At 37.6% G+C, this 21,957-nt stretch overlaps 1 protein-coding gene across 1 annotated transcript in view; it reads left to right on the top strand.

The window, feature by feature from the left end:
• LOC103800617 (dihydropyrimidine dehydrogenase [NADP(+)]-like) overlaps positions 1–21,957 on the top strand; it is a 112,152-nt gene that overhangs the window by 7,170 nt on the left and 83,025 nt on the right. Inside the window, exons 4-5 of the mRNA XM_009072999.1 lie at positions 12,647–12,767; positions 13,633–13,752. Coding sequence (XP_009071247.1) covers positions 12,647–12,767; positions 13,633–13,752 — 241 coding nt within the window. The remainder of the gene's footprint in view (positions 1–12,646; positions 12,768–13,632; positions 13,753–21,957) is intronic.

Below are 21,957 nucleotides of genomic sequence, written 5' to 3'. Positions count from 1 at the left end.
ATTCCTGCTACGTTTTGTGCCCAACTTTGTCCTTCAGACATAACCCAGGTGTAATACCTGTAATGTGCATATACCTAGAATCATTAGAATTGATTAGGATGAGTGATACCCAAAGTCTTCAAAACTATCAGTGAGTCTCCTTGGCCTAGTGGGGAGTGAAAAACAACAGGTGAAAGAACAGAGCAGCCTACAACTACTTGAGAGGTAGTGACAAAGATGCTGCAAGAGTAGGTACAAAGAGGGAAAGATGGTTCTCTGTTATGTCAGATGATACAGAATTGGGCAGTGGCCCCAAATTGCAGGCTGAACATTTCAAGTTGATCATCTGGAAAAAATTCCCCAAGAAGATGATGCAGTTCAGGAACATGTTGTCTGGTGGAGCTGTGTTCTCTCCATTTCTGGAGTTTTTATGGGTCAGACAGGTAAAGACATGGCTAACCTCACTGCTGTTGGCACTAGTCCCACTCAGAGTGGGAGCTGGGACTAGCTGCCCTCCAGAAGTCCATTCAGACAACCATTTCTGTGGTTCTGTGGATTCACCCTGTTCAGTTCCTATCCAAAGGTTCTGTGTTGTTTGCACCACAAATAGGAAATGACTATTGGATAAAAGGAAGCACGAGGGCTCTCCTGTTCACTTGGGGTGAGAGAATTGGTACAAAAAGCAGATCTCAAGTCAAAAGCCACAAATCTCATATTCAAAGATCTCAGCCTAAGTGCAAAACCAGAGATTCTTTGTGCTATAAGCAAATATTTTAAAAGTTAATAACATCCTGGCATAGAAATATTTCTAATTAATTAGTCATACCTTCTAACCTCCAAAATAGAAAAAATATTTGCCTATCTCAGCATTTAAGCTCTAGGTTTGGGGAATTATTTGGGTTTTTTTAGTTTATATTGAAGAAGGAATGTATATGTCTCTTGTGAGCAATGAAGTCAGATCTTGGTGGTTTAACTATTCAGATCATATGCAAAATGAACTTGCTTTGTGCTTCTTTTCTTACCTTTATTTTCATTTTACTTCAACTGCACTAGCTAAAGCCTCTGCTGCTGGCTGTGTTTACATTTATTGCCTGCAATTAGGAGGCAAGTTTCATAAAAGCCTACATTGCCTCATTCAGAAGACAACAAATCTGTCAAAAACAAAAATCAAAAAAAAACCCCAAAGCCCTGGTTACTCCACAAAGATGAGAGCTGGCTGCATGGCACAATTAGATTTGCTCTGCTGTACCTTGGAAATAGGAAAGATGAGGCTGCTTTTTAATTGAAGTGCACAGCATAGCATGCTAATTCGCTGTTGCTCTGCCAGCAAGGAGCTTGAAGTATTTTAAATAAATGATGCCCCAAACAGAATTTGATTATATCTGTGTTCATGTGACATTCTACTATCAGCCTACAATAATATGCTGGTTAAGTATAATTCATTGAGTCCTGCAGGCAGTATTAGTTCTCTCTCTTCTATTCTGTATCAGTTATTGCAACAAATTAATGCAAAGTACAGCAGAGTGGTGCTACGCTGGGCTATAGCAGCAGTGGGAACATTGCCTCCCAAAAACTAGTACAAACCAGTATAATCAAAGTGAGGTTTGTGTTGGTGTTTGTGGTAGAGTTTCAGGATTTTTATGTCATCTTGTTCTCTTGCATTGACCACTTCCATCCATTTTTGCTGGATCTTAAGAATGTAAGTCCTAGCTGATCTCAGTGTCTTTTTTTCTAACACTGCTCTCTGTTGCTTTTGGAACATTTCAACCAAATGACCTGTGCAGTCATGTTTCTCAGACTTGAAACTGTTTCAAAGGTACTGTATTTAAATTAGTTTCATAAAACTAGGCAGCTGGGTAGGGGGAAGAAATTGTCTGCTGCCCAGGCTAATGTATATGAACAGGAGCCTTGATAGTTCAGCTGAGGGAGAAGCTGTGGCAGAGGCAAGAAATTCAATCACATGCTGTAGACTTCTCAGCAACAAGGATTCCTTGGTTCAGGTGGTGGTGGTGGTACTCTGTGTGTGCAGAGATGAGCTGGTGTTGCATTGCTGGGAGGGAATCTGAGAAGTGCAGGGAGAAGGGATGCTGCTGATTGCCTCCTCCAACTCCTACAAACATAGATCTAAGCACACTTTTTCACAGGTCAGGAGATGTGCTTTGTGGACTTATGTTCCTGTTCCCACACTAATCGTGGTCAAACATCATCCTTCATGATAATTCAGTTTTGTTGTTTAACCTCTTTGAATTATTTTTTTTCACCTTCCTTGTTTTCAGATGTCTCTTTCCTATTTACATTCTCTTCTTCTTTAAAACTCTCACCCTTTGCTGAGTTGCTTTCAAAGTAACAATTGAATCATGAGCTATTTCACTGGTCACTCCTGGGTAGGTGACATCATTCACCTTCCTCTAGTACCTGAGGATTCATTTGCTTTTCCATTGCCCTTGAGGGATTCAGGTGTGATTAAATGCTGTGATTCAAATGGATTTCTTCCATGTGTGCTTTATGTCCTTATACATTCTATTTTTTGTAATGTGTAGAAGGAGACAATGCTTGATAATGACACTACAATAGCCTAACTACAATGAAGTATATGGTGAGTGCTTGCCATAAAGAAATAAAACCATTATTTTTTTTTAGAACCAAATGGCAACCTGTACTTCCTCTTGCAATTGTATTTTAATGCCCTAAGAAATTTTCAGAAATGGGAAATGTAGAAAACTCAGGCAAGCCTATTTGTGTGGTTAAATGTCCAGACCCTCTGGACTACTTTGCCTTTGGATATGTGGTTGCATCATAAGGTATTACAGTTGTTCATAATGATGCTATCTGGTAAACAGGATTTATTGGAAAGGAAATGATCACCAACAAATAACTGTGTAGGTAAAATACAATATTTTAATGGTTTTATCTTGGTGCATAATAAAAGTTAACTACACAGTGCATGTTAATAGCTTTTTCTTTCCCTGGTTTTGGTTTTATGCCATCTTTTGATAAAGTTAATTAGCATTGTGTTGACTAGTCTCTTCACTGCCTACATGTGAATTGTCAGGATTAGGCTCATACTTTTTAAAATTTTGCCTCAGCTCCTAGTAAAGTCAGACTGTGTGCTTAGAAGCTTGCTCTTTACAGTAGGCCGAATCTGAATTTGATGATCATTTTAAAACTGAGTGGCAAATTCTTCTCAGAGCATAGGTTTTAAATTCCCTAGTTTGGTGGTTTCAAAGGTTTATGGTTTCCTCAATTATTTAGTATTTTCTGCCTCATTATTATAGGAAAAGACAGAGCTTGCCTACCTGACCACAAGAGAAAGCTATTTGTAGCTGCAGCACTCATATATTCGAGTTCTGTGCTTCCCTTTAAAATATTTCATGTATGACGTAAACCTAATCAAACCTTTATGTCTTCTAGCAGGTGACCTCTGCATGAACTAAAGAGCTGAAATATTGTTTAATCATGCTGCATACCACTTTTTTACAGTGCTATGAGAAACATTAGTTTGGTTGGCTAGAAACAACCAAGATAAAATATTTTGTTCTGTCAGGGTAAAAAGGCATTTTTATTAGTCAACACTTTGCATGTACCAATGCTGTTGATAAATAAATCTTTCCAGTTTATATCTCCAAGAAGTTTATAAAAGGTAAATGTGCAATTTTGCATTTTTCACTTGGAATGCTTAGGCCCAGTTTGTATCAGAACAAATAATTTGTTAATTTGAGCTTGCAGTCTGTATGTTACCCTTTCAGGCTAACTATTATTAACCTTTATTCTGACGACCAAAGAAAATAACCTAACTCCTTTAATATTGCATTAAAATCAATAGTTATAAACAGTGATTGGTATAGTTTTAACTGACCTATCTCAATGAAACAAAAAGAGAATTTTTCCTGTCATGTAAGATAACTATAGCAAAATATAAAATGCATTATAGTTAATTTCAAAATTAGAAAGCTTTCTAACAGTGATATTTCTTCTGGTTGCTTAGATTAACATATTTTTAAATTAAAAAGAAGTAAAATAAAACCCAAACATTCAGAATAGGAAAAAACACTATGGTTCACCACCTACACAGAGCGAGGAATCAGTTATCAAAATAAGTTAAATTGTTTTCCTTTTAGTGCTGGGGAGAAAACAAAAACCTTTTCTGCGATCTGAAAAGGGAGTAATTACAAAGCTGACTAAAGGCAGCCACCAACCTTTCAAGTCTCAGTTGTGCTTGATCTTGACATCCCTCTAATCGTTGCTCTAACTCCCAACGCAAATCTGTTTTGTACTTTTGTTTTCTGGTCAATCAAAAATTTCCAGCTCATTTTTGACCTTGTCTGCACATTGGTTTTCAGTCATGAGGTGCGACATTATTAAAGAAGGGATGTAGGAGTGCCGTGCTGCTAATAAGGAATCCAAAGTGGATCCCCCACACAGCACTCTGAAAAATTATTCTTGAGTTTGGATACTGACCTATGTTAGTACTGGCAGCTGTTAGATGATACATGTTACACAGTGTTGGAGTAGGTTCTTTTTGTTGTTTTTTTCTGACTCTTTTTTGACATACTGTTAAGCATCGTTCATTTGTGCAGCTCCAGTAGTGTACTGCAAGAAAGAAACACGGTTGCTACTTGTTGTTCCCACTTTTTTCTTGTGGAAGAGAGGGAAGTGATCAAAGGCTGCAGTAGGGAGAAATAGTGGTTGTGATACCAAAAGAGAGTAAGAAATAAAAGGAAGATGAGGATCTGCTAAAATTGAAATGCATTGAAATTCAGATTCTGTAAAAGCCTTTTATGAGTCTTTTAAGACTTATTTGGTTAAATGCTTTTAAATTTAAACTTCTGCGTTTTTTATGTGCGCCAATTTGTTCTTTTAGTTTCTCAGAGTAGCCTGAGAAGAGCCTGTTACTCCTCTAAGAAGTAGGAGTGACAGTAGTGTCACAGACTCACATTGGCTTTTCTCAATACCCACTGTTATCTCTCTCAGTATAGGCAGGGTCTTCTTGACTTCTTAGCAGCCTGAGAAGAGCCTGTTACTCCTCTAAGAAGTAGGAGTGACAGTAGTGTCACAGACTCACATTGGCTTTTCTCAATACCCACTGTTATCTCTCTCAGTATAGGCAGGGTCCCAGAGCTTTGACTTCTTAGATCAGCCGTGACCAAAGCCTGGACCTAATCCAGAGTGACTTGATTTTGTCCATTGACACATTGGTATCACTGGAAGAAAAGGAGAATCTCAATTAGACTCCCCCAAGTGGAATTTGTAGTGACTGATCTGAAAAGCAGCTGATCAAATCATGATGCCATTCTTGCAGCTTTAGTTTAAGTTAATAAAGTCCAAGCATCTAAGAATGGAGCTAGATGGCAGGAGTTTTTAGTTCTTATAACTTACCACAGGAAAAAAAAAAAGGTGGAATCAAGTTTCTCAGATGTGGCTGTGATTTTTACTTTGGCAAAAACATCTCTGAATTGGGACTCATTGTGCTCTATAATTTTTTTTCAAAATAAATTAAAATAAAAGATATAAATATAGTCTTTACATGGTCTTCAAGTGGTAATGCTTTTGCCTAAGTGAAAAGACTATAACAAAAAGAAAGAATGTAGTCTGTAAAAACTAATGGAAATTTTCCAAGTTCTACTTCTACATCTTAATCTGCAGCATTTTGTAAGCAAAATGTGCTTGTTTCACTAGTAGGACATGCTTAATTATATAATCCATAGGATAAATTTCCACTTTAAAAATATTGAAGTTTTTGTTCAAATTATAAAGAGAACATTTTACTATGTAAAAACAACATAAATGTCTTAATTTAACCAGTAGACTTGTTTTAAAAAATTTTTTTTTCTAAAGACAGGAGCATTTCAGAGTATGTAAGAGAGTAGAAAATAAATATGTCCTTGAATTAAACCAGTGAGCAGTTGTCACAGTACATATTGTTCCTATGGTAGTGTAGTTAAATGGTAGCTATGTGGACCTTGCTTACCTTTTCTCACCTGAATCCGATCTTTTAGAAATTCTTCAAAAAAAACCCCAATTCTACAACCTCCCTTCATACTGAAAAGAACTCTTGTTTCAAAGTGCAAATTAATTACTAAAAGCTGAAGGCCTAAACTGGAATTAAACATTTTGATTCTCGTAGAACAAAGTATGAAATTATCCCTTTTGACGTTTTTTAATTTTTTATACTGCATAGGATTTCCCTATACCATGTGATTGAAGATCTTTAATGAGATTTTGAAGTTTGGTTTTGGTGATTTTTTGGGGTTTTTTTTTGTTTTAGCTAAACTAGTACATTTTGGATCTCACACCAAAAGGCAACACAGTATTGACTGAAAAAGAGCCCTGAATTCACATATTGTTGTTATCCCTAAAACTTTATTTTGTGGCATTGGTTTCACATCACATCATGTCATGGATTCTTGCCCGAGGGATATAATCTCTCAACCAGCAGCTATATTTTTGTGAGGTTGACCAGGCTAGCCCAAAGCCTCTGAAGTAATTTAAGCATTTTTTTTAATTTTTCCTAATATATATGGATAGCTTCACATGCAACAGTGAAAACTGTTATTCCTGCCTTAGGTTAAACTACTTCATTTCTTTCTTTTTGACAGCTGCGGTCAATAGATGTTGACCAAAAGCTGTCAAATTTCCTGAGAAATGAGGAGGCATTTTTTACTCCAGATGAGAAGTGGAGAGTTATTCATCCTGGGAAATCCTTCCCTTATTTTGACAGGCTTTAAACACATTGTTAGCTTTAATTAAGTTTGAAATGGGACAAATGCACAACCTAAACTGCCCCTTTTCTAGGATGTGAGAAGACAGTAAAATTAACCATTAGATTCTGAAGTGGTGACTCTTTTGCTACTGCAATTGACTGCAATTCTGTATTTAGGTAGTGGATATTTTGGGTAGGTTTAGAGAGAGACAGTTTTATGAAGACATTGTTGGACCATTCATAGAAGGAGGAAGAAAAGATAGCTGTGGAAAAGATCATTTGTAATATATGTATATTTTTTTAAAAAAGTGTTGAATGCTAAAGATAGTGATTTTCAATGCTTTTACCTGGAATTCCCATACTTTTGCTTTTATTTCATATTTGAAGGAATAGCAAAAGAGTAGGTCTTCAAACAGAGATATTTGTGGTTGGTTGGTTGGTTAATTTTGGGGTTTTGGTTTGGTTTGGGTTTTTAAGTTCTGAATTTCAAATGGTTTGCTGGATCCATGTGTTTTCTGGAAAAGGGATATGGGAGAGCCATATTTAAACTAACATCTTATCAGACTAGCAAGACATCAGAACATCTATAGGATCTCTGTAAAAGATGCAGATCCATACATACACATTGAGGTAATGGAGTGGATTGAATAGGTGAGGAGTCTATAGAAATGATCATTGCTCACTTTCTGAAGCTGCTCCAAACACATCCTGCCCCTGCCTTGCCATACTGCAGGTTGTGGTGGGTAGTGCTGCAATACTCACATGAAAAGAGTAGCATCATCTGGAAGAAAGTTGACCTGTTGCATGAAGGTTATCTGCAGATTGTGAAAGATTATTTTTCCTTTCTTGCTTTTCAGATGAGGGTACATTTGAGTCCTCTTGGGCTCTCAGGCAATCTGACTGAAGATAAATTGAACTCTTCCCTTGTAGACCATTGTTGAATGAAACAGTAAAGTGAGACTTGTACATGAATTAAATTTAAAAGCTGAATCTTATCAGGTGATAACTCCAATAGTCCTCTGTAAGGAAGCCTTCATATATATTTAAAGTCAGGATTTTGCCTGAGAAAAGTTATGTTTTCATACTTTCCACAACCGCACAAGTCCTTAGCCTATTCTTAGTGAGACAGAACTGCCACCATTATTTAGGGGCTCCCTGAAGATTGCAGGGTATGGTCCATATTCTGTAGCACTAATTAGACAAGATGAGCTAATGTGCTTACTGAGTGGTGACCTTTCTTACGAAGTTCTTGGAGGAAATGTTGTAACAGGTTTATTTTTATGACATCTTTCAGACTGACATTTGTATTCTTTATATATGCACATGTACATACGAACGTGCACTCGCACACGTGTTTCCTGAGGACTGTTTGCATAGTTAAGAAACATGTTTGTTACCCTAAAGTAGTTGTATTTTTATCTTTTGCGTTATTCAAATACTCTGAAAAACGGTTTAAATTCAAGTATTAAAAATATTTCTGTTGTTAATATGAAAAGTATATCAGGGTTTATGGTATTCCAAAGAATCAAGTGCAGTTTTCTGCCAGAAAAACCTTTTCAGGTCTTTATGCAAATGACTTAGTAAAAACTGGGCACCAAAGCAGGGTCAGTTGTAGAAGGTATACCTTAGGCTATCTGACTTTCCTTTCTCCATTTATTAAACACCTCAGAGAGGTGTTCTGGATACAGTGCAAAGATTGTGCAGTAACAGGATACTGTAAAATGAGGACCCTGCAAGAACACTGAAAATAGGTCACAACAAAAATTTCCAAAAATTTGCAGCCAGACATTTCTGTGGTAATCTCATCATGGTTTTGTTCCTTTCCATGAAACACAAGGAGAGGTGACCTACTCTGTGCACAGGATTTTCATGCTCCTTTTTAAACATGCAGGATGTATCTGCCTTAGGGGTGATAGGACAGGGGATTCATCTCATTACTGATTCCAAATGCAATCAGTAGACAACTTGCTGCTTTAATTTCTGAGGACTTATTCTCATAGTTATGGTTGTAGTTAAGCTTATCATGTGATCATTTAGAAAAAAAGGTGAATAGTTGTTTTTCCTCTAGTATATCTACCCATTGGCAATGAGTAGTTAGGATTAAAAGCTCCATCTAGCCCAAGGCTATAATGAATATTCAGGAAAAATGATTCTGTACTGCTGCTTAGGGAAGTAAAAAGACAACCCCTGTAACATTCAAATCTCCTGTGCCTTTGGAATAAACAAGCAATATTTGATTAAGAACAGGAAGACAGAAGACACACTGATGTACATCTCATACCAAAAGAGACTCTATATGGTATTAAATTACCAACAGATTCCTGTAGGTACAGCGCATGAATCAATATTATGTTTTAGCTGATGATAATTTCACCAAGCTTCTATTTAGATGGGTTTTGTTTAAAAAAAGTAAAAATACATCAGATAAATGAAGTGTGCTAGCAATGGATGTTACAGTCCATTGAAGCATTTGTTCATTCTTCTGGATTGACACACAGAGCAAAATTATACATTCTGTAACAATCGCAATGTGTCATTATTAATGAGAGAACCAACAAACCTAGTTATGTGTAATGAAAGAAGATAATTTATAGCAACATGGCAGACTCTGAACCTTAAGCATTAAAGTCCTGTACTGCATTAAGCAGAATAATATTTTATTTAGTTCATATTGTTGATTTTCCGAGTACAAATGCCCAGCTGTTTTTACAGCTAAGAACATTTTGCATATCAAGCCATTTAGAAAATATTTCATAACTATGCAGGCTTAGCCAACCACTTTATCAATGATAAAAGCTGCAGGCACTTTCATAAAGTTGGACTGGGTAAAAAAAGATATTTATGTTATACTTGCAGTGACAGGTATTTTTTATAATGTGATTTACAGGCCTTGAGATTAATTTGTTTGCAAGTTATATGCTCATCCTCAAATGTTTTATAAATCCAATCTCTGCTAGGAATCGGTGAAAGCAATTTGTAAATTGGGGTCAGTCTTTCAGAAATCCAAGTAGGTGGGAGACCCTCAATCAGCCAAATGAATTAGACAAAATGAAGCCTGTACATAGCCTCTTCAAAACTAGTTTTTGGCATCATGCCGCTCACTTTGCACCTGATTATAAAACCTTGCTGAACATGAGAAATTAATATTCTCAGAAATCTGAAGTTTGGAACTGCATTTGTTTAGTCAATGATTGCATTTCAAAATTAATTCTCTATTTCTAATTATGTTAATGTTTCTCAAAATTTGTGTTCTTGTGTGACTTCTGCAAATTGTTCATAGTGTAAAGCAAACTTCTGTGTATCATCTGGATGGTCCAGTACAGCTCCACTGTAGGACTTGCACTGAAAGGTGGGATACATTGTGTGTGTGTGCGCGCACATGTGTGTTTTAGGGATGGCACAAGGGTAAACAGCATTTTTGTTTGAGTTAGCCACCACTAGGAGTAGCACCAGAGGAGCCAGAGAGGAACCCTTTGTAAGGAACTGCAGTGGGTAATGGATTCAGATTGGAGGAGGTATTAGGAAACAGACTTTTCCTGTGAGGGTGGTGAGACACTGGCACAGGTTGCCCAGGGAGGTAGTGGATGACCCAACCCTGGCAGTGTTCAAGGCCAGGGTGGATGAGGCCTTGAGCAGCCTGGTCTAGTGGGGGAGGTGTCCCTGCCCATGGCAGGAGGGGTTGGGACTAGATGATCTGTAAGGTCCATTCCAACCCCTAAAATACTGTGATTATATGATGCTATAACTGTCTTTATATGATATTTATTTAATGAGTAAATTAATTAGATAAATTATTAAAGGGAGGGGAAATCACCTTGAGAAATACCTGTTTCAGTCCAAAACTGTCAGATTTAATGGAAATTCTAATTTTTTGCATAAAATTCATCACCTTTCCAATTCCTATCCATGACTGTCTCACTATGCAACAAAGCACTGTCCTAACTTTTGTTTCATTTTTCCATGTTTCCTTACTAAACATTCCTATTTATTCTTTGGAATATTAAGTGAAGTAGTGTCAAAAATTTCACCTCCTTCATTTGAATTTTCAAATTATTTTTCTATGAAGTTACCTGTGGTTTTTTGGGTACCAAAAATGGGCAGGTTTCCAAGGCTGATACAAGTGAGCCTTTCAAAAGGGCTTTGTCTACATATGCTACACAATCAGATATTTAATCTGTTTACTGGATTGAGAAATGGAAGAACATTCCATTGCATTCATTGCATTAATCTTGGTGTAGGAGAAGCAGAACTGATTGAAAATAAAGATCTTTACTTAATTTTGGAAAAAAAAAAGAAGAAGTCAATTATTATTTATTAAGAAAGACAAACTACTTAAATTGTCTCAGGTAGGATGAAAATTGGATTTGTATGAAAGGCATCTCCCAACAAGTTATTCAATGTGGATTAAAATAATTGTATTTTTTAAAGTGCTAGTGTGTGTTGGAGTAAGAATTTTTATGGCAGCACTACAAGCCCAACAAAGTCAGCATAATGAGTTATGTGGTGCCAGCGTCCTGAACATTATTACAAGGATTTCTAAGGAGTAGAATTAACATAAAGGATATACAATTCATGTCTTCTAGAGGGTCTCTCATTTCTGCATTGGGCCTCAAGGAAATTCAAAACAGAAATGAAAGTCAAAGATGCAACTACTTTCACACTGCCGGTGCAGTGTTCATACATATTTCATGGAAGCTGCATGGGCGGGGAGAGCACCCTTCTTATTGGAATGGCAAAGCTAAGTCTCAAGGCTTTACTATTCATGTCAAGCACTGTGTACTTTCTAGGAACATAGCCTGCGGGTTTGTTTTTTTTTTTGTTTGTTTGTTTGTTTGTATTTAACCATTGGTGTAAAAAGAAAAAAAAACAACAAGGGGTTATTTCCTGTTTGTTCACTAGACTGGCAACCTACATGTCCACTGGATTGTTTTAAACTAAACTTCATTAAAGTCTTATCCCATTCTCAGTTACTACATAGCAATGCAGCTTTCTGAGGTTTTACAATATCCAAATGGGAGAAAATTATTCATATATGACGGATTTAATTATCTGAAAGTGATAAAGACTCAGTAAATGTAAATAATTGCTGCAGTACCAATTAGCCTACCCACAGGTTATACTTTTACTAAATCTTGTAATAGCACCATTCCATTTTTAATCAAATCATGCACCACATTCTACATGCATCTACTGCAAATTTTAAGGTATTTGCTGAAGAGCATTACCAATAGCCAACAGAAAAAAAACAACCCATACCCAAGAGTTATATTGAAAAATAAGCATTATATGTGCCAGACACAGATGTTAGTTCCATTGAACTGTTCTCAATGGAAAGGATAGTTGATTACTGTCTACATGAGATGTATTCCATAAGGGAAGTAAATGACTGGAAATCAGGAAAAGCCAACACTTGGAAGATTTTTATTTCAATCTTTAACAGAGAAGATTTCAATCTTTCATTTATGCTATGGCCATCCCAAGTTATTCTAGAGTTCAGAAATGCTGAATTGAATCCTGATAGGCCTGCAACCTTGATTCATCCTTGTTCTGATCAAGGCAATGCTTCAGGATCATATTATTTTAAAAGGTACTGCTTATTTTTAATACACCTTACATAGAGTAAGTCATTAAAACTGAAAAGTAATTTTTAGAATAAATTAGTTAAGAAAGTCTCTGTCATCAAAAATGGTATTTTCCCCTCTCTGGGAAGGGAACATTTTGTGATATCTTTGTCTTTCGGAAAAAGAGTAATTTCCTTTCTTCATGAACTAACCTTTCTGTAGTGGATTTGCAGTTACTTGATGTGTCTGAAATAAGTTAACTAATGAGATAAAATTCAGTTCTGATGTGCAATTTCACAAAATTGTAGTATAGCCACTTAGAGCAAAGTTTTATATTTCCTTTTTTATACCTTTTATTCATACTACTTTTAATTATGTTCTATGTTTATCTGACCTATTTGAACAGGATCCAGAGCTGGTACGGAACATCTGTCGTTGGGTTAGACAAGCTGTTCAGATTCCTTTCTTTGCCAAGCTGACCCCAAATGTCACTGATATTGTGAAAATTGCAATGGCTGCGCAGGAAGGTGAGTGACTGCAGTGCACATGCTGTGCAGATTTACTAATTTGCTGGATGGGATAAGATAGTTGTGTTGCTGGAAAAACAGATAACAACAGAAATGAATATGAAAATAGTTTTATGGATTTAGAATAAAAACAGCGATGAAAGGTTTCCTAATTTTGTCCATACATATAGAATATAGCAATATATAGAGAGAACTACGTTAGATTGTTAAAAATAAATGGTGTCTGTGTGTGTTTCTCTGCACACTCTTATTTCTGTCATATTTATATGTTTGCCATACCACTGTAAATTCCTTTTCTCCCGTATTTAGTAGTGAAAATGGTATGCATGTCCTGAGAAAACAAAAATACACCATCTGAAGGTTTGGTTTGGGTTTTTTTCCTTAGAGTTCAAAGTACAACATGGCAGGAAATAAGTTTACGAGTAGGTGTGTTAATCCATCACTTAGAACCATGGTAATTGTTTCTCTGTGACCTTGCTCGTTTTGTCTTGCTGCTCAGAAGCTTGGAGGAGGTGACCCCTGTGCTAGGGTACCTCTAGGTGTTGAATAAGCACTGTAGCAAGTTCTGTCCCACACAGCTGAAGGGCAGAGACCTGCCTGTCAGCCCCAGTGTTTTGCACATGCTCTTACAGCCCTTACAGCTCTTCAACTGATGCAGCCTGCCTTGAAGCTAGTGCTAAATTTATCAGCCCAGGGTTGGTCTTATGGATCCTTCTGCACATTCCCTTGCAGTTTATTGCTTTTGCTCTTCAGCTGTTTATGTGAATTTCTAGTTATTTCAGAGTTTCACGTTTTCCGTTCCATTTTTTCCTCTCTTGTTCTTATACATGATTTAACAAAAAGCAACTGACCTTTTCTTTCACAGGTGGTGCAGATGGTGTTACAGCCACCAACACTGTGTCAGGACTGATGGGACTGAAAGCAGACAGCACACCTTGGCCAGCAGTTGGTAGAGGACTTAGGACCACATATGGTGGCATGTCAGGTAGGTGTTGCCCTTTTTGATGCATGCTACTTCCTTGGAGGCTTTCAAAACATCAGGAGGTCCTTGTAGTGGGCTAGAATATCATGTCTGCAGTCACGCCGAGTCCTTAAAGCTCACTGCTGGTCAATGTTTCTAAGTCATGACAGATGGAACAGATTAAGTGTGAAGGCTCTTGGGTTGCCCTTTCCTTAATGGTAAAATGCTGCATCAGAATACTGTGATAGGGTCACTGGAGAGGGAAGGAAATCTCTTCCCTCGTGACCCTCGCTTTTCCTCAAATTTTTCATCCTGTCACAATTGTCAGGCCCCACATCAGACAGAGGCTAATGAAAGGGCGTCGCAGGGGGAAATATCAACAATCCAAATGCAGTGTATGTTTCGCAGCCCGATCTCCAGCCTTCCTCCCTCCTTCCCACTGAGTGCACCTCTTCCAGGGAGATTATTTCCTCCTCCTCCCACTCTGGTAAAAAGGATAGATGGTTATTAGGCAAATATATGCATATTTTTGTAGCCTTATTCCCCAAGATATCGAAAAATATCGTGTGTAGACCATATTTGCAAGTCCTGCCTCACAGTTTAATTTTCAAACCAGCAGCAAAACTTTTACACTCCAGTTCAGTGCCTGTGCACAGTAATGTATTAATCTATTGACCCTGTGCACTCTGTTGCTGTGACAACATGAACTTGGCCCTGCAAAGACAATACTGTGAGCTTCTTAACTTTACTGGTATGGAGATTAGTCTCCTTGGTGATCGAGGTAGCAGTAAATATACATAACAGAAGCAATAGCATCCTCCTGATTGAGTCAAACACTATTCTATCGGACCCACCTCCTGCCTCACCCTAAAAACGTAATCAGAGGAGACCAGACAGGCAAAAAGATACTTTATTTTATGTGACTGGTGTTATCCTTAGAGAACCATAAGAAATGTAGCAAAAGATAACTTTTAAACGAACTTTAACTCAGATGAGTGTATTCAGTGGCAAATTGCCTTATTGCCTTGGATAACTACATGGAATTTGGAATTTTTTAGAGAATGCTGAAAAGTAAGAAAGAGATAACAATCAGAAAAAATCATTGTGCCTATCGCATAATGATTATTTCACAGTGACAGTCCAATAAGATTTTATATTTTAATATTATGCAAAATGGGAGGAAGAGGGTAACAAGAAGAGAACAGCTACAGCCCATTTCAATTTCTCTAGCCTGCCATGTTGACAGGAAAAGAATAAAGGAGGTCACAGTGGGTGCTGTGCATTAAAAATTAATAAAAGAACTATTGCAGTAGTATTTTATATAAGTAACACCATTCACATTTTCTCATTTAAGTTGCAATTTCTGAATATTCCTTCCTACCATAAGTCTGCCTAATAAAATCTATAAAATGACTGCATTATGAAAAGTCTGTCTCTCATGTCACAAATTTGAAACATGTAGGTAGCGTAAATTACAGTGGCACCTGCTTGCTGTAAGTGAGGACGTACCAGCATTTCTGTGGTTTATAATTCTAAGTGGACCTGAGGAAAAGTTCTTTCTTTATTTTATTTATATAAATGTGTGTGTAAGTATAAATTTATTTTTTTCCTGAAGTTTTACATGCATCAGGGGAGGGAGAAAACAACATTTTAGGACGCACCGTCACCTATGACGTGAATCTGGTTGTAAGGGGAGGGAGAAAACAACATTTTAGGATGCACCGTTACCTATGACGTGAATCTGGTTGTTTAAAAATATGAAAAATGCTGGAAGTGCTGTTGATTTATTATGTTTTGAAAGAGCATAATGTAACAGACAAATATATAAAGGTGTCTGGCTGACAGTTGTCGTCACTAGGTCCCAATCCCACAACTCCTGGAACAAAAGAAAGCCACAGAGCAAATAAAGTCAATAGGCTCAGCAGCATGTTGCGATACTTTCTGCTCGGCAGACATATATAGAAGTATACAAATTTACAAAGGCAGGAAAGCAATTTTAAATCTAGAAGACAAAATGTGGGTGAGCATGTTGTCTTGTCAGAGCAAGGGGCAGGATGACCATTCTTCTGAGGTCTGTTCCTGTCCGTGCCATGGCTGAGACTCATGGCCTGCAGCCAGACACTTGACCTTTCTGTGCTTTTTTTTTCCCCTGTCTGTGGAATGGCAGTAACACCACTTACATGCCTACAGGCTTGCTGGGAAGTGCTCTGTGGTCCTGGCATGAAAGTTGCTTCATAGCGTAATGTATTTGATTTCTATTTTCATGTGCGTAAACTTCTTGTTTTATTTTATTATCTGATAGAGTCAGTGAGTTTTTGGTGGTTTTTTTCCAAATAATTCCTCTCAAGAGAGACTTAATTTTTTAAGTGAATGTCAGCACTATTATAGAATCAATAAATCTGGTCCATTTTCCGTGTGTTCTACCATAGCACGGCTGGTTTATCGTGTTCTCTCATGCCCAGACCTAGAGCAGATATAGTGCATAGCCAAGCCGAATCTGGATTTTTCCATATGCACAGATTCTGGAATAGCAGTGACGCTCACATGATACATAGGTGCAGTGAGTGAGGCAGGAGTCCCAGTGCTGCATGACTGTGGGTGAGGTGGGAGCTGGCAGCTGGCCCCAGCCCTGTGGAGGTCTCAGCACAGGGTCCTCTTAGTGAGATGAGCTGGTGAGGTCTGAAATGTACTTTGGCTCAATGCTGGTGACCCTCAGCATCACCCGGCTGGTAATGAATTGCTTGCAGTGGCATATATCTGAAGTGCTGGGTTAAGCTGTATTTTAGATCAGTCTGGACTTGCTTATCATTTTTCCCCTTCTCTTTGCACACACATCACAGGAAACTCCCTCTACCTCCAGTAGCATTGCCTGCCAGTTACAGGGATGTTCTGTCTGGAAGGGTGGTTGTGCTCCAGAGAGCGAAAACCAGAATCTTCTGTGCTTAGGACCCACCATCAGCCGCAGGGACGTGTTCCTGCCTTGGTGTTACATAGAGAAACATGCCCTGTCTCAGCACTCTGCCTTTCCATTCGTCCCAAGAGCCTCAGTGGAGGCTGCAGCATGCAGGAGGTGGTGGCTCCCAGACGATGAAGGTGAGCCAGCCCAGAACATCAGCCCCTCACACTTGAAGATGAGGCCACGGGCCAGCCCCTCTCTCTGTTTGCTGACCCATGGCAGTGACTGGGTCATGCAACGAGAAAGTTGCTCTCTTGAAGAACAGATGTTCTCCAGGAGTTTATAAATTTGCTGTGTGCACACATTCCTTAATACCTTGCAGGTTTCTTTCTCCAGGTGAGTGCATACTCACTCCTCTGAGTTTGATGCAGGTTTCCAACAAAAAGCAAATAGTGAGGGTGCGTTAATGCCCTGGCCTAGCAGCAGCCTGACGTTTTGATTTACAGACTTCCCTTTTCTCCAGTGTTCAAAAATGCACTCCTACATGGCCATGTACTGAAGAAATGTTTTCCGTGTAAAATTTCCCCTTGGCCTCCTCTTTCTTTCTCTTGTTTCTCTTACTTTCTGCAGAAGTAGCTACATGCAGTAGGTTCATCCTTCATTTTTCCAGATAAAAGAGACATTGAAACAGCATTTTTTTCTTGTAGTTCCTTTTAAATTACTAAGTGACAGGTAGTTTCCTATGGTTTGTGTAACATACATAAAAATAATAATACAGAAAAGCTTATTAACATCGTTGCCAGGTCCTGAGATGTTTTGAGAACATACATATGTCTCTGCTTTTTTAAAACATTTTTTACAAAATCTTTCAAAGGAGGAGAGACTTAATGAGATTACTTTGAAACCTCCATTTAGCTTCAAGTTGTCACAGTCAGTGTTTCCTTGCCAGCCAGTGCTCAGGCAGTGACCTTCCTGTTTTGATCTAATTTGATCAGCTGAAAATTGCTAAGCTGCAAGAGGCATCATTGTTTCCGCCTTCCTACCCTCCTGTTTCTTGGGAGGTTTTGACAGGGAAGGATCCCAGTATCCCAGGTGGATGTTTGACCACTAGACTGTAGGATTAGTCTCTCTCTCTCTTCTCCACTTCCCTGCAAATATTGAATTATTGATACAAAGTGAAACAGCTCTCACCGGATACACACTCATACGAGCACAACCTGCTGACCTGCACACAAGCCTGACTTGGGAGAGCCAAGTTTAAATCCCAGGTGTGACCCCAGGTCCCAGTTGGGTCCCCTGGATTCCAAGTTTACCTTCCAGCTATTGAGCATTGTAAAATATCTCTGTTTTTTCTTCTCCTTTTGCCTCTATCCTGGTGCCAAAAAATATTTTCTTCTCCTTTTGCCTCTATCCTGGTGGCAAAAAAATATGTGGAGGAAAAAATCACTTTAGTTTTGACAAATTGTTGTTTTCCTTAGAAAATTAATTTCTGATTGACACCATGAAGCCTCAGATGAGCCCAAGGGCTATGGTAGCCCTACAGATTTCTGTGGCCCTATTACATGAGAGGACATTGTGCTTAGAGGATCCCTGTCTTCATCCATTTTTTAGAATAAATTTACAGGAACTGCCCATTACTCAAAAAGTGACAATGTCCTAATGAAGCCTATGAAATATGGTTAAGGAAATAAACCTTTATGATGAAAGAAAGATACTAAAATTAGGATATGGTTTCCCAAACTGTATAACTATTGTGTGTTTGCAGGATTAGAGGCATAGTTTGATTTCTGTTAAGGAGCTTTTAGAATGGAGCTAGCAGTATTTCTGTTTTGAGAATGCAGAATACATGAGATTTTACCCTGAGTTCTTCCTATACATGTGCAATGCAGAGTATTTGTTTCTTAAAAAGAGGCTAGTGCTGGGGGTTTTTTAATCATCACAAAGAACAATGACCTCTGGCTCTGAAAGAAATGTTTTAGTTTGTATAAATTTTGAAAATAATTTATAATCCTGCAATACCGGAATAAGATGCCAGGTTTCCCCAAGAAATGTTAATATGCTGTCAGCCGCTGTGTGCTTCTCAAAGATTTCTTTCCCTTAAATGTATTTTAAATTTTTTTTTTAAAGAAAAGTTTTTTCATGAGCTTTCATACTGTGCTTCCATATTCCAGATGTGTTTTATGAAACACATCACATTGCAGCACAATAGGATATCTATTGCAGGCAAAATAGAGCAGAGCTTCTGTTTGAATTTCCATGGTTTTTTTGTTCTTTGTCATCTGTTTGTTTCTTTGTTTTTGTCTGGAAGCCAAATCCTTAGGGGATAAATTTATAAAACCACATACCGGACTTAGCAAAAAACTTAGGTTAAAAGCAAATCTCTCTACGGTGCACTCACTATGTATTCTTTTAATGCTTTGTTGCAAAAATATTGCAGTATTTTACAGTAGCAATTCAAATACCTCACATCTACGTGCTGTTATTGCTGTGTCCAATTATTACATTCCGTAGTATTTTGGCATTATTTGCCCAAATATATTGTACGGCATGTTCGAATACATGGTTTGTATGTTTTCCAGAAAAAGTGAGATTCAGAAAGTTGTGTGTTATAACTTCATAGCTGCCCACAAGGGATGTCAGAAGGAATATACCTAAATAGCTGATTCAGTCATTAAATGTGGAAATGGATATTTGTTGGGAAGGAGCAGAGACAGTAAATTTTAGTTACTTTTGAAGTAAGTTAGTGGAGCTGTCTGTTTTAACCAAAAAACCACTGTCCAACAGCACTTGTGACATTTAAGAGAATACTTTTCAAGAGTTATTTCATTAAATTAAAATGTACACATTATATGAATAATTGACATTATTAATAGGGGCATACATTCTAATCTGAAATGTATGAATTACATTGAAAGAGGAAAAGTTGAAGTTATAATAATAAGGGCTGCCTTTTAATTTTAATTATATGACACATCATTAAAAGAAAAGTGGAAAAAACAACCAAGAGCATTCACTTTCCTAATCACAGTTCTGTCAGTGACTATGCAGTGTGGATTTTGGTCAATAGAAATGAATGAAAAGCTGCCCATCACTGGAAACAAAACAAAATGTATGTATGCATAGGCACTTCTGTTTAGTATAAATATTTACCGAGAGTTAAAGACTATTTACATTAACATATATTTATAAAACAGTGTGGAAAGGGGTGAAAAACAAATATATGCTGTAGTACAATTTTAATTTTGTTTTATTATTCCTGTTAAATGTAGCTCAGCCATTAAAAGCCCTTATTTGCATATATTATGTCAGGATTCACAAAGAGTCCTCTGTTTTCCATCGTGTCCTTGCAGCAGTCTGATTTCTCTTAGTGTACTGCCGTCACTGGTCTGTGCAGGAGAGATCAGAGCCCTAATAATAGATTTTTGACAGGGAGCTTGCCTGCTACCTGCCCTACACAAATCCTCACTGTTCATGTTTGCTTCATGGCAACAAAGCAGACAGAAGGAAAATGCCAAGTGCTGAGTTTGAGGTACAGCCCTGCCATAGCTTGACATTTCAGCAGAATAGCAGTTTATGAGATGCATAATTTTTCATCTGGGACTCAGCTGCCATTTTCATAGAAGCTTGCAGCTCATCGACTGACTGGAAGTAGGGCAAAGGTTTACAGCATAGATCAAGGTCTACATTCTTCCCATAGCTATTTAAAAATAAGTATTATTCTCCAGATAAGGTCAGAGAACTAAGCCTATTTTTTCCACTTTTAATATGTTTTAGCCAATTTCATTCCCATAAAGAAAACACTTTACACTTTTAGCACTGGTGCCATTTGTAGTTGATTAAAAATGATCATAATTGATTTAATTCATCAAAAGATTAAATGAGTCCTGGAGAAAGAATGAAAGAGTAGTCTTTACACGGAGCATTTGAACAAAGCTGTGTTTTCTCCTCCCCTTACTTTGATAAAAGCTCATTCTGAGCTTGAAATGAATGAAAAGTCTTTACTCCTTAAGTGTAATTGGTTTGTGGTTTATTATTGCTATAGATTGAATTTAAGTTTTCACCTTCATGCACATGTACTTGGGAAACAAATGCAGTGTAGGTACATGTAAGTGAGTGTTTAATTTAGAATTACACATCTCTTTGAGCTTCAGTAACAGTTCACCATGTCAGAGCCTCATATAGAACAATGGTACAGTACATTGGATTAATTAAAGAAGCCTTGCAGAGAACTGAATTCTCAGTATGTCAAGATTTCAATTTTATGTTAAATATTTTCTAAAGGCCAGGCCCTTAAATCTCAGGGGCTGTACCAAGCAGTGAGCTGTGAATTTAACCATAGGCTAACTGCTAATGATAAGGAAAAGAGTCCAAGTTGAGGCAGCTGTAATACAGTCATTGGATTAGGCTATCAATCACTCGGTTCCCTGAGGAACAGGCAAAGACGACAAAACAGTGAAAAGGGAAATTAGGAAGGGAAGGCATGACTAGAATGAGATTCTTCACCAAATGTATCTGTTAGTTGGCTGAATCCCCCAAGCATCAGACAGAAATGTCCAGCATTGCTCTCAGATTAAAAGCCAAGTATTTGTTCCAAAGTCCTAGAAAACCATCATATCATCATTAACTGTTGCTGGTCTGTGCAGGATGTTAGAAATGCAATTGCCTATATTCTCCTGTTTTAGTAGCCTGTAATTAGGTCAGTCTCTAAAACTACTGTTGTTGAACACTCTGGATTTACTGCTTTCATCAAAGCTCATATAGAATATGTCCAGTTGAAATAATTAATTTCACAGATGAGTGGGGTTTGTTAATAAACAGATAACTGTTAAGCTATTGAGCCTTACTCATGGCTACCAAGGCACATGTTGGAAGGAGATTCAGTTAAAATAATAAATTATTCTCAGACATAACATGGTAAAAATAAGAGAGAAAGCCTGTGGCCTAGCTGGTGCAAGCATGGGAGAAAGAACATGCAATTTTGTTCTGGGTGCAGGTAGATAAAATGGGAAATCTGTTCATATAATGGGATGTATTAAGATGATTAAGTAATGACTGCTCTCATAGTTAGCATCTTGGAGACATAGTCTGATTAATAAAGAATGGAAATAAATAGAGAAGGTGGAAGAGATGCCACAGGACTTTAAATCAGATTGGTGGAGCAAGGGATTGTATTTAAACCTGCTTACAGTAATGGGTAGAGATGAATGTGCCACATGCAAACTATGACCTGATAAGGAGGTGTAAGTCAGTCAGGAACAGAAAATTTTTCCTTCTGGTAATATCTTGATATTGTCTTTATCAGCATGAGTTGATTATCTTTCCATGTCTGTCAG

The sequence above is a fragment of the Acanthisitta chloris genome, unplaced genomic scaffold, assembly GCF_000695815.1.
Source record: "Acanthisitta chloris isolate BGI_N310 unplaced genomic scaffold, ASM69581v1 scaffold6704, whole genome shotgun sequence".
In the NCBI taxonomy this organism is placed as follows: Eukaryota; Metazoa; Chordata; class Aves; order Passeriformes; family Acanthisittidae; genus Acanthisitta; species Acanthisitta chloris.
Note: the sequence above shows the minus strand (reverse complement) of the source record. Positions and strands in the feature narration are given on the sequence as shown.